This window comes from Gallus gallus, chromosome 2 (assembly GCF_016699485.2).
Source record: "Gallus gallus isolate bGalGal1 chromosome 2, bGalGal1.mat.broiler.GRCg7b, whole genome shotgun sequence".
Classification (NCBI taxonomy): domain Eukaryota; kingdom Metazoa; phylum Chordata; class Aves; order Galliformes; family Phasianidae; genus Gallus; species Gallus gallus.
In genome coordinates, this window is record NC_052533.1 from 15,506,961 (window position 1) to 15,534,141 (window position 27,181).

The 27,181-nt window shown below is 36.2% G+C and overlaps 1 protein-coding gene across 7 annotated transcripts in view; it reads left to right on the forward strand.

Annotated features, from left to right (window-relative positions):
- Positions 1 to 2,986: 2,986 nt before the first annotated feature.
- ARMC4 (armadillo repeat containing 4) overlaps positions 2,987 to 27,181 on the forward strand; it is a 71,397-nt gene continuing 47,202 nt past the window's right edge. For 4 of the 7 annotated variants that reach the window (XM_040694362.2, XM_003640636.6, XM_040694371.2 and 1 more), the window contains exons 1-10: positions 2,987 to 3,035; positions 4,150 to 4,401; positions 5,413 to 5,570; positions 6,774 to 6,969; positions 7,528 to 7,634; positions 8,096 to 8,232; positions 9,207 to 9,323; positions 12,953 to 13,170; positions 14,149 to 14,265; positions 14,470 to 14,614. In XM_040694362.2, the coding sequence (XP_040550296.1) occupies positions 4,178 to 4,401; positions 5,413 to 5,570; positions 6,774 to 6,969; positions 7,528 to 7,634; positions 8,096 to 8,232; positions 9,207 to 9,323; positions 12,953 to 13,170; positions 14,149 to 14,265; positions 14,470 to 14,614 (1,419 nt within the window). In that variant the 5' untranslated portion in view covers positions 2,987 to 3,035; positions 4,150 to 4,177. Of the gene's footprint in view, positions 3,845 to 4,149; positions 4,402 to 5,412; positions 5,571 to 6,773; positions 6,970 to 7,527; positions 7,635 to 8,095; positions 8,233 to 9,206; positions 9,324 to 12,952; positions 13,171 to 14,148; positions 14,266 to 14,469; positions 14,615 to 27,181 lie in introns of all 7 variants that reach the window. The other 3 variants (XM_015282066.4, XM_015282067.4, XM_040694382.2) reach the window with 3 other exon arrangements.

Sequence of the window (27,181 nt, forward strand, 5' to 3'; positions counted from 1 at the left end):
GTAAAAAATTTTCCGACCGCCTTTCTCTCCATGTTAACAAATTCTTCATATTCCCCACTTCTTTGTGCCAGTAACTAATGATCTCATCTTTGACTAAGCTCAGGCAAACATTTCACCTACTGTTTTATCTTTTACATTAAAAATGGTGCAAATGACTACACATTTTTCACCAAGTCTCTGATTTCTGTGTTTTCAAGTCACCACAAGAATACTTCCACAACCTTTAAAAATTGCTCAAAATTTGAGCTCTGAGACAAAACTTTCTAAGATACCTGTTCATATTCTTGTGCTAAGAGCACTGATAAATGAAACCTGCTAGAAGCAAAAAGTGGTATTAAATAATAATATCCTTCAGTCTAGCTAAAGTGAGAGAGTTCCTAAGTGCTTACGTTTTTGTGACAGCTGATATAAGAAGGCATGACTTTTTGTCATCCAGCAAAACAAGCCCAAACACAACCCAGGGCTTCATTACCAGCGAAATAACAGCAGCAATGACTTGTTACAGCCAACTTACATCAGATAATATGCAAAAGACTACAGTGCACAGAGACCAAGAGCAGGAACAGAAATAGCTCCTATCACATAAGGGAGTGAATGAAGAGTTTTGGCACTGAAGACAGTATGCTGTATTTTCTTTCCTTCACAAATGGAATTAGATGTTGTAAGGCCAAACTGCTATATTTTGCTTAAAACCTACAGAAAGCTACTAACTCACCAGCTGCACATAAAGTAAGGGAGAAAAAACTGTTTGTATAATTCAACTTCAAGACAACAACAACCACAGACGTGACCTCAAAAACAAATGCAACACAGAATGCAGAAGTTGAAGAACTCCAAAGAGATGAAGACAGTCAATTGCATTGTAGGGGTCCTGGTAAAATAGCATCAGTAATATTGTCACAGCTACTTAAGAAAAATAACTTCCTACTGAGAGGGATACTAAGATAAATGTAATGAATAAATCCCTACAAATAAGGGATACTAAGATAAATGAAATGAATAAATTGCAAGCAGGGACTAGAAGAGCTAAATTTGCTTAGTCTACTGAAGTGAAGTCTAAGAAAAAAATCTCCATTTCAAAACTGGGAGTAAAAACTAAGGATGAAGAATAGCTGTTGAAAATATGGTAAAGGTGCAAAACCAAATAAACACAAAGTAATCACATAAGATTAGAAATTGAATCAGAAGAGTAGTCTTCAGAAGTGTTAGTATCTCAGCAGTCTTCCTATGAGAACAGCTGAGCTACCAAGAAATAAGGCAGAATACCTCCAACCTCTACACCATCCATAGCCCACTAATGTCTATTACCAGACTCCTCACTGCTGGCTCACTGGACATGTTCTGCACGTTCATTTTTTAACTTATCTATCCCCACAGGAAGTTCCATTGGTAACAAAGCCACATTCCTTTTATGGTCAGTGGAGATGCACACTCCGTCAGGGGAAAACATGCCATTTATCTTAGCCACTGAAATATCTTCCTTTCTCACTATTCAGTAGAACAGAGTGATCTCATTTAAGAATTCTATTTCTTACTCCACCGACTTCTTGCTTAAAATACTTAGCTCTGTGTGAAAACTCACTGTCTTCACTCCTCACCACCCATGGTACAACATGCTTTTATCCCCTTCCATGTTTTGCTGTTTGCACCTTCTGCCTATCGATTTCAACTTTTAAATGGTCATTATTTCACTAAAAAGAAGAGGTGTAATCCATTCTGGAAGTGCCTTCATCAACACTGTTCAAAAAAAAGGAAAAATAATAATAATTGCGTTAAGTCCTAAGCCAGGCTTTTTACTAAAAATGCCCTTTCATTTTCACCTGATCAAAAGATCCATTTTCCGTCTTCTCAATCTTATGCAGCGAAGCAAGAAAAGCCAATGCTATTCTTAAGTCATTATTATGCAGACTGCATGTACTCATCTGTAGTTATTGTTGGAAAGGTTCAGTAAGTAAAATGTATATGGACAATCGTCTCAATGAAAAAATGCATTAATCCCACACTGTTATTCTTCAAGCTACGTCCCCCATACATTTCCTGACCTTCCTCATTATTAGCGGTTTCCTACCCAGCTGAGCTCTCAGTTGGTAAAATAACTCTTGGACGTGTTAACTCTATGTTGTTGGGACAGCTGGGTTCTTCTGCTAGACTGCCCTTGAACAGATTCTTTTCCTATGCCTTTGGAAGGAGATGCACACCAGTAAGGTGAATGCAGCTCGCAAGCCTCAGCCAGGATGCATCCGTAACCATTCCTCCTGGGCTGAAGCTGGCTGTCACCACACAACAGGCATTTTGGCCTCACGCCTGAGGGAACAGCATTGCTTTCCTCTCTGTGCCTGGGCTGGGACATTTGGATATTTATCATTTTGCCCTTAATATGTGGGGAGGACTTCAATCACTGGCATGGCTTACCCTCATTTCCTTTGCTTCTTTCTTGAAGCACTAATTTCATGCTATATTTTCTTTAATAGAAGAGCATTTCAAGCATAATCTGTCACACTGACTCAAGAAATAAAAATGGTCCACGTTAACCTTATGAATTAAAGTTGTTTCCTTGTAATGACCAAAAGCCAGTGAAAGGTTTGAGTTATATTGGCTCGACTTCAACCTACGAAGCAGTCAGTGGTCTTCCTTTAAACTCTGGTGTGAAGCAACTTTAACCAACTGAATGATTTCATTTAATTCCGCACCAAAAACATATTCCTGCTTTTATTATTTTGCATATGTCTTCGAGCATAGCCTCGCCCGCTCTACGACGTGAAATTCCGCCCCCTTTTTACCTCAGCTTCCCTCAGCATCAACACCGCTACAACAGCGCCGAACCCCATCGGGGAGACCCCAGTGCCGCACCGCACTCGGGCAGCGCCGCTTCCCCTCAGCCCTTCCCGCCCCCTGCCCGGAGGCGCGGCGGCTCCCGCTGTTTACCCGCTGCTCCGGGTAACGGCTGCCGCGGTCCCTGTCGCCATAGCAACGTATCGCCTCGCTTGCGGCCCGAGTGGCGATGGCGGGGGCCGGCGCGGCTCGTCCAGGGCAAGGTATGGCCACCGCAGGCTTGAGGGGCGGGTCTGGAACCTTCTTTTAATCCCCTCCATTTAAAGAAAGTAAATGGGGGTAGTCACAGGGGGATTTGTATATGTGGGCTCCCTCGCACGCACAGTTTCTAACAGCGGCGTCAACTTTGCAAGAAGAACCTCTTGTTTTGAATGCAGAGCGGTGGCCAGCAGGGACAGAGAGGTGATTGTCCCTCGGTACTCCGCCCTCGTGAGGCCCCAGCTGGCGTACTGCGTCCGGGTCTGGGGTCACCAACACAGGAGAGATGCAGAGCTGTTGGAGAGGATCCAAAGGAGGGCCGTGATCAGAGGGCTGGAGCACCTCCCCTGCTCGGACAGGCTGAGGGAGTTGGGCTTGTTCAGCCTGGAGAGGAGAAGGTTATGGGGAGACGTCATTGCAGCCTTCCAGTATTAATCACCTTTTTACACGGGTAGACAATGATAGGACAAAGGTGAATGGTTTTAAGCTCAAGGAGGGAATATCTAGATTGCACCTCAGGGGGAAGTTCTTTACAGAGAGGGAGGTGAGGTGCTGGAACAGAATGCCCAGACAGGTGGTGGATGCTCCTTCCTTGGGGGTGTTCAAGGCCAGGTTGGATGGAGCTCTGGGCAACCTGCTCTAGTGCCAGATCTGTAGGCTGGTGGCCCTGCCTGTGGCGGGGGTTTGGAACTTGATGAGCCTTGGCACCCTTCCAACCCAAGCCATTTTATGATTCTGTGAAAATGAATGTTGTAGTCCTAACAGATCTGCTGTCAGCTCCCTGAGTTACTAATGGTGCCAGGAATTAATCAAGGTGAGAAAGTTTTTTCTTTTTTTTTTCATCCCTTTCCCACCAGTTTCCCCTATCACTTTAAAAAATTTGTCAAGTTTTTTTCTTCAATCCCCCCTTCAGAAATTTACCTGAAGTAAAAGAATCCAGTTCCTACATACGTTTGTTACAGAATCATAGAATCATTTGAGTTGGAAGGCACCCTGAAAGACTGTCTAATCCAACTCTCCTGCAGTGAACAAGGAAACCTACAGCTGTGTCTAATTACAGCATATTGTCCTTACCATTCAAGAGCTCAGTTTAGTCATTCTCTGTGTTTGTTTGATAAGGTGTCCACCTGTGAGACAAGCCAAGACCATGGGAGCGGCATTGGCAAGAGCGGCGCAGTGGACTGCTGCCGGTTCTGGAACTGGCACGCTTGAAATCACTCCTCTGAATGAATCTCTTTTAAATCAGATTGTTAAGTTTGCAGAGGATTTCAGCACTAGACACCCCCAGGAAGCAGCATTCGTCTTCAGGGAGCCCCTAGAGTGGAAAACACAGTTGGGCTGCTCAGCATTTGGAGAGGGTTATGAGATAGAGTAAGTCTGAACTGTAGCATGTTTTGAAATGTCGGAGGTGAACAACAAAGTGAAATTGTACTAATTCAGTGTAAAACTTCAGTGTATTTCAGATGCTAAAGTGGGTGAGATTCTTTACTGTTATATATTGAAATTTTTAACTTAAAAATGTGTTTGTTTGTTTTGGAGAGTTTGTGACTGTTTTGTGTTGGTTGTGATACAGACCTTTCTGGTTAGCAGTTTGTATAAATTGCAGTGTCTATTCTTACAACTTCTGACAAGGTTCCTAAGTGATTAACTCTGTGACTCCCAAAAATGTTAGAAGTATAGGTTTTAATGCTGCTTTTGAGGTGGATTAACAAGCACAATCTTGAATTTCAGCTTCTTTGGGAACTATAGTTTCCAAGTTCTTTATGAGCAGGCAGTTTTAATATACCAACACAGTTTCAGTCTTAATCAGCATAGCAGTTATACTGCTATGACTGACTTACTTTTCAAATACTGTAAGAATTCTTCTAGAATTTAAAAATTAGTCTTGAAAAATTAATAATCCAGAGACATATGCCTGTTTTTAAATCTAACAAAATGGTAAAAATACAGCCCTTCTCTATGCTACTTGAATCTTTCTTGTGATCAGTATTTATGCCTGTATACTGTTTGAAGTTTTAAAAAAGCAGAAGCAGGAGACAGGAAGTAGCAAGCTTTGTTGTAAAATATAGTAACCTAAGCCTAAAGAAAGGCCTTCAGAGGGATTCTGATGGATGCTGTCTGAAAACATTTCAGTCCTGTAAGGCGGCTAGTTTGTCACAAATTCAGCCTTTCAAAATTCTATTTAAAGGTGTTACCAGGGTAAAGCAAATGAGTTACAGGTGTGATCTGCACTGAATAAAATGGTTTACCCTCGAAGCTTACTGAAATACATTTTAAAGAAATTGTAATGATTTATCATGTGAAGCTTGAATAACATTCAAGATTCATCTTTTAAAATTTGCTGTTCCTACTTTAAAAAGATATAATTTACTTTTTTTCCAGTGAAGCAACTGTTCAGTCTGAAGCCAAAGATGAAGACGGACAACCCTTACTTCTCCTCACAGCCTCAAATCTCAAAGTTCGCAATTTTGACCAGCTGTCCCATTTGCTACAAATTGCTGTAGAAAAAAAGTTAAAGGAAGCACAGGCATGCCTTGAAGGTTTTCTTTCTTCTTCTTTTTTTTTTTTTTCCTCAGTCTTTCCTCTCTCTTAAAAAATTTCTCTTTTCCTTGGATTTCTGATTATGAAATCTGAAGAAGGAAATGCATTGCCTTCATTTTAGGTATATGAAAAGGTGTTGATTCAAGAATGTGACTGAAAGTGCTGATCCAGGACTTAAGGAAGTTTGTTCTTTTACTTCACAGTAATCAGTAACAGAGAAATATGAAATAAAATTAAACTGCTGATTTGCATATTCAAAATCATGTATACTGAATAATACACAATGTATTGCAACAGACAGTAGGTTTAAGTTGCAGAAGAAGAATGTATCATTTGAGGTTAATACCACCTTTTCCTTGTCCATAGTTTAGTGCCCTTTTAAAATGTTACACCCTGTAAGGATTTTCAAGTAAAACCTCATATGCTTAAGACATTCTTACCTGCATGAGCTTCATGGTGAACATTTCCAGGTCCTTCTCACAAGAACTGTTAAAAATACAGACACAGCTACTTTTATTGTTTCATATTCTAGTCCTAGTGTTTTCAACTGACAAGATCCCTATGCAGAACTGGATATCCCCCTCTCACTGGAAGTAGAAGTGATCAGAAGTATTTCTCTGTGCTGTTAGTAGAAATTGGATCTGCAATATGAAACTGTAAATGCACTGAATCAAACTTAAGATGCATCTAACCCAGGGTCCTGTTGCTGATAGTGATCAACCATGAATAATAGAGATGAATAATATGGGCAGAGTATCATGCTGATACATTCACAGCTGCATGGGACTTCATTTTCAAGAAGAGGGCAAATTATTTTTGTAAAACCCACTGACATGCAGTTATGTCACTATTTACCAAAAAAAGGACAGCTGGCACAGCTGAGGAAGTAATGGAGCTATTGGGAACGCTCCTAGAAAGCTTTAAATACTTTCTTTAACACTAAATCTTGTTTCCCAAATGATCTGTTTTCGGCAAGTTAAGCCCATTGATTTCCTGTTTTGATGATCAACTGGGCATATTTACAGGAAAGCAGCCTTCTGATAAAAGGGAGTATTTAATAATCACCTTTTGATTTCATGATTTTTTTAAACAATTTTGTAAATTAATAACATAAGATAAAGATAAAATGTGTCAGTCTTGCTAACTAATCTTTTCTTTTTAGTGTAGTACCCTAGTATATGGATTCTATTTCATGTTTACAGCTAACAGAGATCCTATCGTTAAAATTCTTGGCCCTGAATATGGGACTGTTGAAGGAGAAGATACATCCATGTTGCGTTTACTTGAAAAAATGAAAGATGATGATGATCCTCAAACAGAGATGAAAATGAAAATTGCTATTCTTCTTCATCAGCTGGATATACAACTCCTTAACAGTTCTTTAAAACACATTTCACAGTAAGTGCACTTCAAATGCAACATAAGTATGTCAGCTCATGCATTTCTTTCATTTTATTGTTAAATTAGATTGTTTTCAACCCACAACATGTGCTTTTCATGTAATATAAATATATTTATTGAAATAAGTTTCACTATTTGCTATGTTACTGAAAAATTGTTTTCCCTAAAGATTTTGTTGTAGGTGTGGGTATGTGAGTGTGTGCCTACAAGTGTTTAGGTTTTTTTTATTGCGTATGTTTTGTGTTTCATAGCAAATTGAAGTAATTTGTACAAATAACAAAGTCACAGTTAAATATTTTCAAGGAACTGATTACTTCTTCATGAAAACACATTGAGTTTGTTTCAAAGTTACAAGAACTTCCTAGCTGTGAATTAAATGTCTTTGAACTAACAGATGAAATGAAGAAAATCAGTGGTAAGTGACCCATCCCCAGATCTCAGTTGCTACTACTAAAACTTAGTGGACAGGAAAAAAATCCTATTATATTAGATTTTAATATCTCAGTGCACATCCTTTTAATGAATAGATTTTAGACTGTTTTCTATTAATTGCAGAGACGTAAGACTAAATCCAGCTGCTGTGAATAATGAAGTGAATCTTCTCAAGAATTTCTCTGGGAAAGGAGAGGATACAGTACTGGAATCACTGGAATATACATCAGGTCCAAATTTTATCATATCTAATGTTTACTTATACCCTTATTAAAGTACTTGACTGTTATGTGAAACTTTTAAAAATAATTTCATTAATAAATTTAAGTTGTGGGTTTTTTTTTCCACTTTAAAGATAGGAAATAAATTAAAATGTATTTTCAGATATGGAATGTGCTTCTTTAGCCTTTACTTAGAGAAATTTCTCATTGTATGTCTTCATTAGAAGTAGAGGTTATAAACTGAGTCCTTGAACATGAAACGTGCTGGGCATAGTCATAGTTTTTTGTTGGATTAGGCCATGGTGCACAGTTTTGTATGACTGAATGGCTGATTCCCAACAGCGTGAGTATTTAAGTGTAACATATTGTTCTGGGAGCTTGATTTGCATGCGTATTATATTAATCTTTAGGCATAACTATGAAAATATAATTCTAAATTGGATAAAAACACTAATGCTAATTGGTTACAGATTACACATTCTCTAATGGATGCAGAGCTCCTCCGTGGAGACAAGTGCACGGGGAAATTTGTTACTTAATCATCAAACCACATGACACTGATCCTTTGTGTATCACTTGCAGCACAGCAGGAGTGTTTTTAAATGGAGTAAGTAATAATAAGGAGTACCATGGAGTAACAAATACTTTTATTTGCTAAAATAAAAAGTCCATTAGGTTTGGGGTAATGGTATTGAAGCTGTAAGACCTGTAGGGTTAGTTTACTTATACTGATGGAGAAGAAATAGTAATGCAAGTAGTGGGAAGGAATAATATACTAATTTTCCCATACATTTAGAGTGCTTTTTATTTAAGTCTTATAGCAGGAGTTTATTCAACACTTTCTGATAGCAGAGCTTGTTTTGTCTTTGCATGTGCCTGAAGTCCTTCACGCTACTCCTATTGAAATGTACTGTGGGACTAGGTACATCTCTAGGTCTTCATTGCTCCTGATCTAGGATGTGATGTTACTGTATGGCTAATATTGATGATGCTTTATATTGTCACTCATATATATAGCTTGCTTTTGTATTCTTATAAGATATAAGCAATTCTTTCTCCTTTCAGTGGAACTGTTCTAGAAATTCTTTATTTCTTTTTGTCTGCTTTTCATTCTAGTTAGCTCTTTGCAGATAGGTTTTGTATAGGGTTAATAGTCCTTTATGTAGTTTAAGCAGTGACCAATATTTTGAAGAGAAACTCATGTCCATCAAGTATAACTTTACAAACTACTTTTCCTAAGAGTTAAAAAAATAGCTCACATTTAGTTGTTTTGGTTTTTTTTGGTTTTTTTTTGTTTTTTTTTTTTTGCTCTGAGTCCTGAATCCTTTTCAGTTGAACTACGTGCAGTACAGTGAACTTCAACTTGCAGAACTGCATGTATTATTGATTATCTGTTGGGATTCGTAGAGGTGATCTATACATCTTCACTACCTGTTACTGATGATGAACACTGTGTTAAGTGTGAGGCTTCTGCACCTAATTCTTTACCGTGGATGACCTGTGTACTCTTTGGCAGTGTTTTTTCGATGCAGATTAAATTAAGCAATACTATTAATAACTTGAATTTATTCTTTCTTGAAGGGTGAAATAAAGGGTAAAGATGAAATTGACTATGAAAGAAAAAGTGATGTGTATAAAGATATTGTCACATTTTTAAGAGAAAGATCACCTAAATTTGTGGAAAATATGGCTAAGCAGGTATGTATATACTGATTCTAGGTGTATATTCTAGTTTGTACAAATGTATATTGGTAAGAATTACATTATAGTCCTGAATGTTTATGTTCTTTATCAAAGTTAAATCTTTGATTAAATGCAGAATTTTGAAATGTGAGATGCCTTCATTATTTTAGTTTGTGCTTTCTCAAATCTCAAATATATTCTTTTTGTGAATAATTAAGTTGTGGTGTAAAAAGGGAGTTATTCTCTCTTACTGACGTAGTAAGTTTTATCCTTACTCTAATCATGCCTTGAATTCAGACTGCTTGTTATTCTAACCAACTTACCTTCCTGATAATTGCAATGTAACTTTTAAGTGCAATAGCTGCCAGTTTACATTCAGTTAGTTGTGAGTTAGGAAGTACTGACATCGCAGACTTTATTTTATAGCTTGTCTAAACCTTCTGTGAGATCAGTTTGAGCTTGAGTGAGTTAGCTCCACTGTAGTGAAATGGAAGATACAATTCTTAATAAGCAATAATTATTAATGTGTAGTCTTGAATAAAACGTGCATATGTGTTCAAGACTTCAGAAAGGTGTAATTCTTCCTAGCTTTTGTTTATTTGAAAATAACAATTCTGTGATAAAACCATGAATTGTGTACTTAAAAGGAAGTCTTAGTGTCTGCTTAAAAGGCACAGAGTTGCGTTGGACTCTGTTACTTGTGGAGAGGGCTTGTACTCCTTCTGTTCAACTACACAGCCTGTTCCTCTGTAGCATGGCTTCACCGAAACCTCACAAACACATCTTCCCTCTGGAATCAGCCTGAATGCTGCATAAACCTCCATTGGAAGCTAAGATATCTGCAAGCCTGATGCAGCTGGTCATAACCTTAGCATGTTTTAGCAGAACCCAGCCCAATCACTTAAGAAACAAATAAAAAGAAATAAAGGGAAGAACAGCTGTTGTGTGCATTTAAAAAATGGCTCAAGTCAATAGGAACCACAATAGTAGTATTAATACTAGCCCTTGTAATACTTAGTGTTATTAAAATTGCTTACATTTTAGAATTGTGGATGTACATTTTTGTTTTTTTGTTTTCTTTGTTTGAAAGCAGATACTACAGTATTTCAGTTATAGTTCTATCATACAGTATCATGAGGTTGATCCAGCATGTGAGGTCAGCTTCTAATTTTGCATAAAAAATTCTACTTGTCTTCTGGTGATATTCCTTATGGAACACTGGAAATGTCAGAGTAGGAAAATATGATATCCTTACAGAAAAGGTCAACTTTTTATGACAATATTTTTCCATGATCAAAACCACTTGAATTTTTATCTTCATTTTTTGTTACTCAAATGTAAGTAGCCCAATTTTTTTTACAAGAACTACGATTTAAATTTCAGAGCTAAGAGTTACGTGTCCAGCTTACACAGTTGCTGTTGTTTCAGACACTCAAAAATGCATTTGGTATTTGCTTAGAGCTCTAAATTGGAGTAAGGAGCATCATGTTTTGTTTGTTAAAACAGAATCGATTGTGCCACTACAATTTTAGTTGTTCCATCATTCCTGTTATTAAAAAACAAAACAAACCCACTTTTTTTTTAGATTTCTGTTGTGTTTATAGCAGACAGGCTAAAACCTGTCAAAAGTTTTGTTATGGTTATTGGTATGCAATTGTAATTATTTTAAGGTGGAAAACATTAACAGGGAAATTTTTGTATGCTCAGGTACCAGTTTGGCGAGGTTTAAGGCTGATATTTACTTTTTTGGGACAAGATAATTTGACAGTTCTGAAAGAACAGTACATTTTAAATTGTACTCATAGGTGCAGTAGCTTACAGTAATGGTAATGGAATTAAATTTGTAAGTTGTTTCATTCAAAAGTGCAATGACTGCTAAAGTTCTAAAGTGGATTTTATATATTCTGTATGCAAATATGTCTTTAATTTTATATCTACGTATTGGTTTCCATTTCATAAGTGGGCCAATATGTGAATGTTTTAGATAGTTACTGTTCTAATGTGTTTTCAAAGTGATTTGGCTTCATGTGATGGTCATGAAATGTAAAATAAAGTGATATTTTAGTATCTTCCACAATTCTAAATCTAAATGGTGATAGAGATGCTAAATATACTGTAACTATGTTTAAAAGTTAAATGTTTAAAAGTTAAATAAGACTAAACAAATAGAATTTATTTTATATTCCATTAGTAGTCGTATAAATCATCGATTCAGTGTTTCCTGATAGTGTAAAGAAGTTTCTACTGAAGAGTGTCAGCTATGCCACTTTAACAGTTCAGGAATATAATATCCGGTTGCCCTGCTATGAGCTATTTTAGTACAATCTGCATTCTAAAATTAGAATATAAATGAGTTATTTCTGTAGAGCAGCATTACATTTGCGTTTAAAGGAAAATCAGCTCTGCTCTAGAACTATAAAAGGGACAGAAAAACTATTTTCAAGATTGCCTGTATAAAATAAAGTACAACTGGAAATAGTTTTGGTTTATTTTCTGAGAAGAAGAGTGTTTGAAAAGGCTCGCTATGTACACATATATTGCAGAACCAATTAATTTGTATAATATCTTCTTGGCTTTGTTTGTTAACATTTACAAGTGCTGTGTTGGCATACAGTGCTGTAGGAAGTATACTTTTAAAAATATGTTTAACTGGTCTAGCTGCAGCATCAATTCCCTGACAATCACATTAAATTGTCTTGTTTAGAGTATCTTTTTAGAATGGCAGAATTAACAAGAGTTAATTTACGATTAGACAGTTGGGATAGCAAGCCTGGAGCAGCCGATTCTCATCAGAGACTAATGGAAGACAGACCATACTGTGTCAGTCTCCTTAAAACTGCCTTGAATCAGATACAAAAAAGAATGTCTTTGCCTATCTGGTAGTGACAGCTGCAATAATAAGTAACAATCATATGCTATCTTTCCTGTAAAAATTGAATGTGTTCCCATAGAAAATAACAGTTGACAAGAGTCTTTGCTGTCTGGATGTTTTTGATCAGCCATGGTACCAGACATTGACAGCTGAAGGATTGCTAGGTGCCACTCAGCTCTGTTTTGGCGTGTGACTTGTTTACCATTGCCTCTTTTGAGAGACAGAAAATGAAAAAAACTGAAATGGCAAGCATTTATATTAATTCTAAACTATATCAAATTAAATTGCTTGGAACTGAAGTCTAACAGTTTATTACAGCCTATTTTCAGTTTTACATTCATTAATTTTTTTGGTGGGATTTTTTTGTAAATGCTTTATGCAAGGAAATATTTTTTAATATAAATAGTCCATAAAAAGCAGAATGACCAGGTCTTAAAACTCACTGGGCATTAGGTTCTATAAGAGCACTTGTATTGCAAATTATTTAACATACTACGAATTGAAATGCACTCAATATTCAAGTCTATTCAAGAAATTCCTAATCTAATTATTTCATTTATTTCAAAACCTTTAGTATGCATACAGTTACTTTTCAGATTAATCTAACATTTCATGCTTTTAAAGGTAATCTCATTTTATGCCTAGAATTTAATTCTACATTTAATAAATACATTATTAAGCCCTTCACGTCAAATTTTGCTGATAAGTTATTGTTTTAATGTCCATTGTTCATTTAGAAGTATGACTGACAAACCATGTCTCCTTTTGTAAGGAATTTACATTTTTTAAAGAACCGACATATGAGAAAGATGATCAGCATGTAGAAGCAGTTGCTAAAGTCTCTGGCCAATCCCCAAACCTTGATGATAACACAGAAAAAAATGTATATGAGAAAAAGAGAAGTTCTGCTGAAAAAAGCAGATCCACTGACAAGAAGATATTAGAACCATCTATGAAGTGGAAGAATATCGGGCTTTCTGCTGCCCACAGGTAAGTAGTTATCTTTATAACTGAATTTTCCATAGCTCTCCCTAACTTGTACTAGCAATTAGTGTTATTATTATTTTAGTATGACCAACCCAGGCAAAAAAGTACATTTCATTTTCACAACATTGTAAATCAGGAACCAAAAAGCACCAGAAGTTTTGCTCAGTTGGGCCTGGGACTCTTCTTGGAATACAAGGAAAGGAAGATACATAATATTGAGCCCACAGTCAAAACAGTGGAACAATTCAGTGTCAAGAACAGCTAAACAGACTAGGACTCCTCTACCTGGAGAAAAGATGCCTGGAGGAAAATGAGAGATTTGAAAATATAAGTAATGACTGAAGAAGATGTCTGTTCTTATACAAAAACACAGGACATCAAGTGAAGCAAGCCTCAGTGAGACTGAAAGTTCAGAATAAAGGGACCTATTTTTTTCCACAAAACACATCTAAGCTCTAAAGATATTTTTTTATTATTATTATTATAATTATTATTATAATTATTATTATAATAATTATTATTATTATTATTATTATTTGCCACAGGATGTTAAAGGCCATTCAGTTATTTGAGATAAAAAAGTAAACAGACAAATTCATGGAAAAAAAAAATCCAAAACTGTTTGTGTGAGGACACTTAAGATTTCCCTGAACCACAGTTTTCTGAGGAATATTCTGGACAAGAAAGTATTCCTCTGTTGTTCTTGTACTATTACCTAGAAAGCTGCTATTGGTCATGGTTGGAGATGGTATCCTAGGACAGATGGACCAGTGGTCTGACTGCATATACTTCTTTGATCTTTTATTACATACAGGTTGGCATAATACAAATTTTATAATATTCCACTGTTTTCATAAAATAAAATCAGTCATTTAACATACAGCATGTTTTCTTTTTAATGTAATCTACTGTACAGCTTCATAAACTCATATGATGTATGATATATGATGTATCCAAACACAGCTTTTTCTTACATTTTAGTGACAAAGCTGCAAGAGAAAAAGAACAACGGAGAAGGAGTACTGTATCTGGGAAAAAAAAAAAGAAAGTCTCTGTTATTTCTTCTGAATCTGTTAAAATACAACCAGCTTTGCAATGGTATGACTTACTTGTCTTTTCTTCAAAAGTTTAATTAATATTCCCTGTATTTACTGTATTTATCACCATACTTAATGTTTGGTAGTGATAATTGCATGTTTCCAATGCTATTATTAGGCAGGATTGTTATATCTATTTAAAATACACTTGTTCATAACACTTTATAGTTATCCAAAGTGAGTGATGGTCTTCATTCATTTTTAGTAAAACATCAGATGTGTTTGAAGAAGTTAGTGAAAGTTCCTCAGAGACTGATGAAGATGAAGAACAGCCTGTACGTCACCAGGAAGGAGGCACTGATTTGCCATCAGAATATTGGGGAATTCAGAAGCTTTCAAAATATTTAAGGGTAAGTTAGGAATGTTGATTTAAAAAAAAAAAAAAAAAGCCACTTTTTTCCTTTGTATCCTTTCTTTTTCTTTCTTTCTTTCTTTCTTTTTTTTTTTTTTTTTAATTTTACAATAGTCCTGCCACGTCACATGTTTAAAGGCTTGAGCTGTCTGCTTTCCTATCACCCACCCTTATTCTCCTGCATTTTTATCTGCTGTTTTTGGCTTATGTAGACCCTTAGATTAAGCCATCTGTTCAGTGTTATTTAAAACTTAAGATGGTATAATTTCTTTATTAATTATTAGGTTTCTATTTTGCTTTTTGAAACTTTCCAAGATATTTCTTTATGTGGATAATAACTTTCAGGAGTTTTTATTAAAACTGAATACTTGCCTAAAGTCTTTCATCAACTATGATTAACGCATGACTGAAGTAGTTCTAACATGGTCTTGTGTCTGGATAGTTGCTGTTAGTGAGCAAGAAAATATATGATAAACAGATCCTCTAAAACAAAAAAGGCTTTTTACACAGAGTTGTTGAAAATCTTTTGGAGTCTACAAGTAAAGATTCTTAGGCTTCTGTGTATGTCTGAAAACAAAATAAAACAAATCCCCTCAACTCTTCTGGAAAACTCTAAAACTAGTCATATTTTTCCCTCAGGAAAAATTCCTTCTCAAGTTTGTACAGGAATTTAAGTAATGTAAGTTACTAATAAAATTGCTGGTTTATTTATTTTTTTGAGTACAGCTACAGAGCATACACATCTGACAGATAAAAATGCTTGTGCTGTTGTACTTGTTGGTACAACAGAGTTACTAATGAGGAGTAAACACAAATTGGTCTTCTTCCAGTCCTTTCAGCACTGGAGAAAAGTATTTTAATGCACTTTCAGTGTTTTTTCTTAGTTAATGTATATGGGACCTGTGCTATTGTCCATAGCCAGAGGCATAGAAACGGATGGATAATACACGTCTCTAAATTCTTTATGCTTCATCCTTTCTAGATTTAACCTCTATATTCTTGTCATTTTAGCTACACTAAAGTAAGTCTTCATGAGTTTAATCTGGTATGACATCCAGCACGTAACTTGTTCAGCTATCCCTAATGCTGAACACACTACATATACAATTTCCATTATGGAGGGTTTTTTCTGCTGGTTTTTTTTTTTTTTTTTTCTAATTTGCATGTAATTTCAGTCCAAGATGTGGTTTTAAAATCTTTCAGTCAAATGATAGCTTGCTTCTGATTCATGGTTTCAACTCTTTGAAACTCATGAAACTGTTTCAACTCTGTTTCAACTCTTTGTACCTTTCTCAGAGTTGAGAGATATAACCATGTTGCTTTTTAGTAATAACCTCAGATCCTCCCATAGAGAATATTTGAAATTCGTTACTGTTGATGGACTCCCAGAAATCTTTTCATTGGCATATCTATGAACCACCCTCTTTCTTAAATGGCTTCTAATGATGTAGTTCACAAACTCCCTCTCCTCTTTAGATCCTTCATATAGATATGTTTGGATTTTAGCACTGGGCATGATTCAGTACTGAAACTTATTTACACTTGCTTGAAAGCATTTTGAGTGAAGTATGAGAAGGGCAAATAGGAAAATAAATTTTTCACGCTCCTCCGTTTTAGATATAAGTGTATTTTATTCAACACGTCAACAAGCAAAACTACTTAATGTCTTAGAACTAGAATTAGGATGGAGATCATGTAGTGAGTACCTGGTAAGATGTATTTTTAATACAAAATTCGATCATATGAAAAGACTTTGTTTTCAGAATTCAAATGTATACTTGTTCATGTTTTAATGTACACCCAAGTCTTCCAATAGCTATTTAAACGAGATATAAATTAAACAAAGTACTTGAAGATATACTTAAAATAGTTCTCTGTCAATTTTTAGCTATGTAAAGCAAGAAATCCCTAGTGTCAGATAAAGCTGAAAAGAGATGCCTCTGTGCCATACCACAGACAGTGGTTGAAATGCTTTATTGATGGAGTGCTACTTTAGCCTGCACATGGAATTAATTTTAATTCAAGTATAAATACTGCGCTTCTGGCCAGACTTGGAAGATTTTTTGGCATTCTTGTTGTTCTTGTAGGCAAGTGTTCATGACACATGCAACATAAGAGAAAATAAATTTATGACTGCAATATTTAAGTATCTACAATCATATTTATATAGAAGCATGCATTTTGGAGGGCTTATGTTTTGAAAAATTGAATACATTGTTTGCACATTTTAAAAATCAAATGAAATAAATAATAGACATTAGAAAATACAGTCATTTCTAGATTTTTGGATATCTACTGTAGTAAACACGATTTACAGTTCAGCAAGGCTCCAGAACATTAATTTACAAACACAAAAGTTGCATAAAACCTGAAAAATACCTGTTTTTTATGGCTCTGTTAGATTACCATCTTAAAAAGACAGTTACATCCTGTATAAAGCAAACTTGCTGGGTCCTGCGAATTGTACGTGCAGAGAATGACAAGGACAAAAATTCTAAGACAGGGGAAATTCCCTTCTGACTTTTTGCCCTTCCCTGTTTTGCCTTTCTCTGTGAAAGAGCAACCATGTTGGAATTGCTCCACTGGGAAGCATCTGCTTTTGTGGTCTGGCTCCTTGTCCTACCTTCAAGCTTCCCAGAGCTGTGAAACAGAAGATAAAGCATGTGTCTTATTGCCATGTCTCCTCATTGGCTTAAGAATGGGCAATAAAGGGAGATCAGTGAGCTTGGTGACAGCATTGTGTTAGGAATCTTGGGACTAGACTGGGTAAATTTATAATGAAGAATTGTTAATATTTCAACTAAGTGAATTCTACTGTATAGCTTACTTCCGATTTTACATTATCTATTAAAAGAATGTTTCTGAGTTATTAGATTTCTGGGGGAAGGACTACATTTTACATGTGAAAAAAATTAAGGAATAGAGTGAAGGGGTCATATTTTACACCAACTTTTTTTGCTAGAAATGGGGATAAGGGGTACCAGTGCTTTATCTTCTTTTTGGCAGAGCTGAGGCTGTTCACTGGGAAAAAAACCAAACCAAACTAAACCAAAAACCACTCTACCAAAAAAAAAAAAATAAAATTCATCTTAAGATTCATCTAAAAGTCCTAATATTTTCTCCTAGGAAACTGGCTCAAAGAATGAATATCAAAGAAATCTAAGCTATGAGTCTAGTTCTTATAATGCAGGTGTTGCAGTGAATACTGGTTGGGAAAGAGCTACAGCCCATCATTCCCTTTGCAATGTGAGCAGAGCTAAGACAGGAGACTGCCAGGTGGCTGGTGGAAGAATTTATTTCCATTTCTTAGGGAGCTCAAACTTACCAGTTACAGAAATGGAGCTTGTAAGAAGGCACAGTGGTTCCTTGACTGAGATTTTTGTACGTGGAGGGTACTAGCATTCTTGGGAAATAAATGTACTGGTTAGAGACACAGGTGAAATAATGAAAATATGTAGGGAGGCTCTTCCAGGAGCTAAGATGAAGAGTTTGGAAAGAAAGGTTTATGTAGATATTGTTGATAAACAGTGTGAGAGGGTTTTCTTCCCAAGGAAAAGGCAGAGAGACATCTGGAGATTGAAATTTATATGGTTGGGACATATCAAAGTGCAGAAAATCCATGTGTGCATGAAAGGAATAAGTGTGGACAAGAAAGGTTCAACCTATTACAGAAACAGGGAGCCTACTTCAGAACACTGGACACAGAGCATCCAAAACAGTCTTAAATGGAAGAAGCATATGTGTTTGGGAGTTCTTTTGCACTCTCTTTGTGGGGTTTACTTTGTGACATTTCTCTGCTTAGGGGGAAAGGGGAAGCAGCAACAATGGCATACACACTCCTTTACCAAACATTAGTAGTCAATCACAATTTGTCTATAATCTGAGACTTCTCGTATTTGAGGTCTGAGGTTTTAGTTATCTGAAACTTTCTCATAAAATTTTGTGGCAGAAAACATTCAGCCTTTCAAAATAACCAATTATTTTCTTGTGCAAATGAAAGACTAGCTGAACAGTGTTATGTAGTAATCTCAGCCCTCCTGAAGTTTAACAGGTCGTGTATATAGCAACTCTTTTAAAAGAATCAATTATGAATTTATGGCACTTGGTTAAACACTGATGTGGCTTATAGTTTCTTCTCAAATTTTGTGTGAAATAGAGGATAGGCACAGTATTTTTAACTGCAAAATTGAGAAATATAGCTTTCTTAAATTACAATGATACTGGAAATGTTCCATATACTTACGATTACATTGTACTTGTTATAAAATATTAAATCAGCTTCATAAAAAATGCATGGATTAAGAAATCAGTTGTATTTTGGGAGTAGCAGAAAAGTAATTTTGTTTTATTTTCAAATACTGAACATCAAAATAGACCTGAACATATTAGCCTAAGGAATAAAATGGTCTTCCAATACTGATTCATTTGAAGTGAAACTAATTAAAAGTTATTTTAGATTTTGTAAGAGAAGAAAAAATGGCATTAGTGTTGCAGTGCATCCTCTAAAACATTAATTGCTGGTTTAGTTATTTTACATATTGCAATACCACTTAAATATTTTCTGGTAGCAATAGAAAAAGTCTAAAATTGAATGTTCTCAGATATCCGTGAATATCAAACTGCCCAGAGAACTGTAAATACCATTTCGGAGGAACTAACTGTCTTTTTTAGTTTGGCTTCCTTTTTCCCAGGAAGATTTACCGCTGGGTAGAACTGTACAACTGTAATTGGATAGTTGGGTGATTAACATAGAAGTTAGGAACTTGGGTAGATATGTAACCAATTCAGAAATTATTTTGCATGCAATATTATTAAAGGACTTTATCTGTAATCTTGAAATCCAGCTCTAGACGTGTAATATAAGCAAATATTGGAATCTAATAGCAGCAAAATATCTGCATAGGAAATATGTTGCACGTTAAATTATTTTTTTTCCACAATCTGCGGAAAAATATAAGTTATTTCTTTATACTATCACATTAGCAAGGCTTGCATTTGAGTATATTTTAGCTACTAAATTATTGTATATGAAGGTATATAAAACATTTTCATATAAAATAATTTTACAAGTGTATAACACATTTTTTCAGAACTGTCAAGTTTGCAAATAATTTAGATGACCTTATTAGTAGAGTATCTAACACTAAACCTTTCATCTGCCCTTACAAAAGCATGCGTTGGAGATTATTCAACTGAGCTTAAGGGTCAAGATGAAAAAATAATTTTGTAATAGTTTGGCTAAGTGGTAGACTGATATGCTTCAGAAAATACCAAACATGTGAGACATAATCATGTGCCACCTGCTAGTGTTTCTAGGCATGTATTTGGCTAACCTGTCAGCTTTGGCAAGTAATCTTTTTATATCCCTCACTTCTGCACTGTACGTGAACATCTCCTGTTCCCATCTTCTGGTATTAGCTGAGATTTTCTATTAAATTTCTGTTTAAAAAAAATAAATAAATTGAGTGCTGAAAAAATGGTGGGATAAAAACATGGAAAAACTATATTTTGTAGTTAAGATATGTGTTTTTTAACAATTTAGCCAGTGCTGGTCATGAAAATGAATTTTTATGGTAAATTTACTGGGTAGGAAATATTGGCAAATGGAGAACTCTCATATTATTATTATTGTAATTGGCAGCTCTAAAGAACTTGCATAGCTCTCTCCTCAAAATACTGTACAAACAATCATTCCTAATCACAAGAGAAATATAAAATATATAACTGCCAGTTGATTTTTGACAATAAACACCAACTCCAATGAATTTCTGTATAGTAGAGGTTAATTACTGTCCTAAGGATCACCCATTCCTACGTGTTTCCTAGCTTATGTGTTGAGAGGCAAGACAGAAAAAAAAAAAAAAAAAAAAAAAAGTACAATCCAATGAAGAACATGGAAAAATCACAGAATAGTTTGGCTTGGAAGGGACCTTTAAGATCATCTAGTTCCAACCCCCTGCTATAGGCAGGGACACCTCACTCTGGACCAGGTTGCTCAAAGTCCCATCCAGCCTGACCTTGAGTGCTTCCAGGGAGGAGGCATTCAGAACATCACTGGGCAACCTGTTCCAGTGTCTCACCATCCTCACAGTAAAGAATTTCTTCCTGATATCTAGTCTAAATCTATCCTCTTCCAGTTTAAAACCATTTGCCCTCATTCTGTCACTACACACCCTCATAAGAAGTCCCTCCCCAGCTTTCCTGTAGGCCCCCCCTTCAGGTAGCAGAGGGCCACTATAAGGTGACTCTCAGCCAGTCCCTGTGAGGGAGATGCTGCAGCCCTCTGATCGTCTTTGTGCCCCTCGTCGTCACAGGTCTCCACTTGGACACTGAGCTGCTGACTGCAACTCTCCGAGTGTGGCCATCCAGCCAATTCCTTATCTAGTGAGTGGTCCATTCCCCAGATCCATTTTTCTCCAATCTGGCAACTAGGATGTCGTTCAAGACAGTGTCAAACACTATGCACTAGTCCAGGTAGATGACATCTGTTGCTCTTCCTTTATCCACTAATGCTGAAACTCTGTCATAAAAGGTCACCAAAAAGGTTTGTCAGGCATGACTTGCCCCTGGTGAAGCCACATTGGTTACCACCAACCACCAATTTTTCATTTGCCTTAGTATGGTCTTCAAGAGGATCTGCTCTGTGATTTTGCCAGGCACGGAGGTGAGACTGACTGGCCTGTAGTTCTGTCGATCTTCTTTTTTTCCCTTCTTGAAAATGGGGGCTGTGTTCCCTTTTCCAGTCAGTGGGAGCTTCGCCAGACTGCCATTACCTTTCAAATATGGTGGATAGTAGCTTGGCAACTTCATCTACCCGTTTCCTCAGAAAGTGTGGATGGATCTCAGTGGTCCCGTGGACTTGTGCACCTTCAGGTTCTTTAGGTGGTCTTAAAGCTGATCTTCACTTACAGCAGGCAGATCTACCTTCTACAAGTTCTTATCATTGCTTTCTGCAACTTGTGTGGTGTTACTAGTGCCCTTGCCAGTGATGACCAAGGCAAGAAAGTCATTGCACACCTTAGGTTTCTCTGTATCCCTTGTGACCAGGTCTCTAGTTTCCTTCCAGAGAGGGCCCACATCCTTCCTGACCTTCTTTTTATCACTGACATACCTGTAGAATTTTGTCTTGTTCGCCTTCATGTCCCTGGCTAGATATAATTCTATTTGGGTTTTGGCTTTTTTAACCTGATCCTTGGATGCTCAGAAAACTTCTTTGTAGTCCTCCAATGTAACTTGTTCCTGCTTCCACTCCCTATAGACTTTCTTTCTGATTTTAAGTCCAGGATCTCCTTGTTGATCCACAGAGGCCTCCTGGCATTCTTGTCTGCCTTCCTTTTTGTCTGCTTCTGGGCTTGAATGAGATGGTCCTTGAATACTGAGCCCCCCTTCCCTCCAGGGCTTTCTCCCGTGTCACCCTGCCAGGCAGTTCTCTGAAGGGGTCAAAGTCTGCACTCCAGAAGAGTACACATTTTTCATGTGGGTTCCTGTACTACTTGGAAGATGAAGTTATTATCAAAATATTCCAGGACATTGCATGCTGCTATTACAATTATTGTATCAGTGTAGTTTCCCACCCCAAAATGATTCCTTTCTTGATCACAGAAATTAGTATGACCATTTCTTGAGGGATTTGGCAGACCTTTTGGACACTGATGAGAGGAGGCAGAAAGCTTTGTATTTAAATACTGGAGAGCATTGAACAGGATGGCTGTCCTATTGCATGTGACTTACAAGTTTGTAAGTCTTTGATCTCCAGAGCAACCTCTTTTGAAAGTGAAGAGAGAGCAGAGCAGTAGCTGAGATTTGGAATGTCATGGTAAAAACAAATGAGCGAGCAACCTTCTTCATGTTTGGCCCGAGAAAATGTGTGACCTGTTACTTTGCACAAACAAGGTCCTTTCATTACAAATGCTGAGGTAAGTCATTTGTGTGTGGACTGCATCTGGGTTTGTGACAGTGGAAGCTGAAGACAATGTACTGCTGGTACCAAGACCAAGGAAGATGGCTTCTCTTATAGAGAATGGTGGAAGATGAAGTCATGCAATGTATATATGCTGAAAGGAGCTGTTATGTTGGGTAGAGGAAATTTTGGATGGTTATTGAAGCTGAGTTCTTTCATGCTGGAGTGTTGCTGGAAGTCTATGGTTTGCGTTGGAGACAGTCTAAGACTTACTGCGTAGATATGGTTACTTCAAGATACTCTGACAGGTAAAGCTGAAATCTGAACTCTGGTATAGCTACCAAAGGTACTACAGATAGTGTGTGGTAGCTAAAACAGAAGCCAGAGCTAAAACTCAGAATAATTTCAGTGATTACACATTCTCATGAATAATGACATTTTGCAATAGCAGTAGTTTCTGATTGATCTGTTAGATTAAATCTCAGATTATCATATATTTCAGCAATCTAATATAGATATCACAATGGGATTGTGGCTTTGTTGCCCACAGTATAATCTTTTTACTTTTCTCTGCAAATTTGTCTAGGTTTGGAAATAGTGGTCCATTGTCTCTACAAAATTGTCTAGATGCAACTGGGGAACAAATACGCTCCTAACATGAGAATTTCAGAAATGAGCAGAAGATAACCTTCTATTGTTAAGATATTTATATATGTTTGCATGTGAACTGCATTGACTCTTCATCTCTATAACCAAATCAAACTGCTAAGCACCAAAAAGGAAAGCTAATAGAATGGGTATATGTCTAGGCAGAGTTTTCAAGCAGGAATCACATTGTTTAACAAAACCTTCTGGTTCACTCAGAAAATAATAATAATAGATTTGTTCTTTTGTTTCAAAAGCCTTTTTTTTTTTTCAATTTCATAAGAGGTCATGACAATTTTAACTCACTGAGCCTAGATCCTAACATGTATGTTGCTTCTGCCACTGTGACACAGTAGCAAGGTGAAAGAATTTATCTGCAACTAAAATCACACAACTTCTGTGCACTGTAACTTGTAGTCCAACATAAACGTTTTGGATTGTGTGATTTTGTGATGCCTGTTATTTTCCACTGGCTTTAACTATAATACTAACCGTTATGGTTTACGCACTGCCAGGCTGTAGCCCAAGAACTCTAGAAGATTCAGGAAGTGGGGAAGGGAATTATTCCACAACTGAGTTATACTTGTCCATAACTCATCTCTAACAAGTTGCAGCTTGCATGTTTTATAAACTAAGATGAGAAATTGGAACTTGTATTTAAACCAGAACAAAACGGAGTGTTTGGAGGTTCACTAGCATAGAAAAATTGCCTTGCTGAAGCATATCATGCACACTACACTGCAGTTCTCAGTCTTCCATAAAGCTTTATCAAAATTTACTTTAAACTTCCAGCAATAAATCACAAAGTGATCTGAGATTTGAGAGAGTCAAGTTCAATATAGAATCAAAATGTTGGAAAGGTTTAAATTAAGAATCCTGTTTTATACTTCACTACTTGTTTTTACTGTCTTGTTTTGTAAGAGTAGCAGTTTGGGCTGGAATTCCACTTTAACCATGATTTTGTTCTATGAGTTCCTTTTCTGGTGATATTAAATCATATTAATCTAAATCCACATACAAGTTGGATGTATTAATAAAAAAATACACCTTTGAATAGGTATATTTATAGAAATGCTTGTGAATCAGAAGTTGTATATATTTCATTTTTATTTAATTTTTTTTGTCTCAGCAAACTGAAATGCGCTGCAACTTCTTCATAATATTATTATTTTTCTATGCATGTACATACATTTTCCTATGAATTAGGCAACACTTTTGGAATCTTTTTCATTATAGCCTTGTTAGTACTTTTATTATTTGTACGCCTATCATATGGATGTGGGGGGGTTCAAACAAAAAGCAAAGAACAATGTACCCCATGACCTGGACTGTACCAGATGAAAATTAGATATTCCATTAACCTCCTGTACAGCTCCTTACAGTCTCAGCTCTCTGAAGAGATAGCGTTTCCAGCTGTGGTAGAACATCTGCAAAAACTTTAATGATCCAGAGATTACTCCAGAGGAACTTCTGTATCTTTCTCCTTTAGTCTTACTGAACTGGATCACAGTTTCAAAATATAAAGTTTTATATTTATATAGGAAGGGTTTTACATAGGATGGGATGGATATGTGATGTTGAAATCTTAATCTTGTACACTTAATTATCTATTATTACATTATAATTGAGATAACTGTTTAAAAGAAGACAACAAAATATTAAAAATATATTCATAAAATTTCATGCTAATAAAAGTTCATGTAAAAATAAATGATAGAAAGTAGGGCTAGCAAGACATTTACTCCTGCTTACTAACAAAAATTAATGATTCTTTGCGTGTTAATTTTTGTGTCTTCTTGGCAATATTTCTTTTCTGCAATGGAGATTTCATGACTGGTAGAAACAGAAACAATGTATTCAAAATACAGATATTCTGTACATTATTTTTTTTTCCTCATACCTAGCATAAATCAGGCCTGATACTGTGTAACTCCACCATCTCTTATCTTATCCACAAACAACATGGAGAACACATGATTGTCTTTGTAGCTGTTCTTAGTGTGCCTTTCTGCCGCTGCTGTTGTTGAGGAGAAACCAGAACTTGAGATCTTTGAGCAGTGTTTTGGAGGCATGCTGTACTGGAATGCATTTTTGCCAGAAGGCGTCAGAAGGTACTCCTCTGGGCAGCCTGGTCTCATGGCTGGTGACCCTGCACATAGCAGTGGGATTGAAACTAGATGATCATTATGGTCCTTTTCAACCCAGGCCATTCTATGATTCTGTGACTCTATGAATACTCCCAAAGCAAAGCCCGGCATTTCTTGAGATCCTATGGAGAAATTTCTGAAAGCCTGATGCAAGCAAGTGGAAAGGGGACCTGGATGCAGGGCAGAAGTTCATACATCTTGCATAAGCTTGCATCTTGCTGCACAGTCAGCATGAACTGACTGATAAATTCAGCCAAGTGGGGAAACATTACCAAATAAGGATGTTTCTAATACTGAACTGACTACCAAGCACTGGTCAGCATTTTATTTATTTATTTATTTATTTTTGAGTTCTGGGTGTAAATATGAAAGCACTCCTGAAAACTGGAAATGGCAAAGAATGTGGAATAACTGGACAGAGACTCTCAAATGCAGATTGGAATTGCTTGGCAGGGTGTCTCCATCCAGTTCAAATGTATTTCATGATGCCCAGGTGTGAAGTTTAATAGATGGGCACACAGAATTCAGAATATACATGTAACAGTGAGGGGCTGTCTTCAGTAAACCTTTTTAAGAATGAAAAGATAGCTCAACGAATTTTGTGTGAGATCTCTGTAGCTTTCACCATTCCTGAAATACCCTTTTAAGTTGAGGAAAGAATGTAAAGACAAGCTCTACACCCTGTATTGCAATGGAGAAATTTTCTGGGTAGGAACACATACAGGTCTTTTCCTAATCTTCCTCCCAGCACAGAAAACAAGATTGTACTTGCAGACATCAAATGTGTGTACAATCATTATCTAATACATCTGCCTTTGTATTCATACAGTAGAATTTTTAAGTAGATTAATCTGTGCATTATAGTATTATAATAGTGCTCACGTAAACACTTCAAAAATAAAAGCAAGAGCAACAGAAGCTTTGCTACCCATTCTATTTTAATTTTATATAGCTTTCTGTTCTGTAATTCTCAGCTGAGCTCTGAGTATTAGAATAGAGACATTACATACATTTCACAAAAGACGTTTTACTTATAGTCAAGCAGTAATGAAGTTCTATTTTCATTCAATTTGTGGGTATGTATGTTATACCAACGTATACGCAGAGAGGCAGACTTTAAGCTAAATCTGCACTTTATGTGAAGCCTCAAAATGACTATTGCCTGTACAGTTTTCTATCCAGCGTACCAGATTTCTAATGGTATAGCAATGTGATGCTGATTTTATGTCAACTAAGTGGAGGGGTAACTATTTCTATGCATGTTAAACTGTGTAAGTATTGGAAGACCTGCTGAAATGATAACTTCAAGAAAGTAAAAATAATTTTTGAGACAGCAGTGTCTTATTTCATAGAACTGATGCTTCAGAACATATAACAAAGATTTTATTGTGGTTTTATTTATAAATATAGGTTATGTGTTTTCACCATCAGCTCTGAAACTGAAAAAATTAAATGCATGCATATATATTTCATATACTGTTCTATATTTAATGTAGGAAAAATAAATTTGTACTGTTTTGTAAAATGTGGGCCATATTAAATACCTAATGCCAAGCATTCTGCATGTAAGATAAGCGAAACATGAATTACTCTTATTATGTGCAAATGTAGTTTCCCTATAGGAAAAGCACTTCTCAAAAGAAGAGACATCATAGGTTATCAATATAATTCAAAACAAAGCAAATCTCAAAGTCTAAGCTGCATGAAAAGACCAGAAACTTAACAAAAGGATAACTGCTAGTTCTTCTGAGCTATAGAGTATCTTGTCTGGTTTGCTATCGTATTTTGTAGACTTTCACTAAAAAAGTCAAATGACCTTTGACTAAAGGTCATTTAAACCTTGATCAGGTTGATCGTGGACAAACGTTTCTTT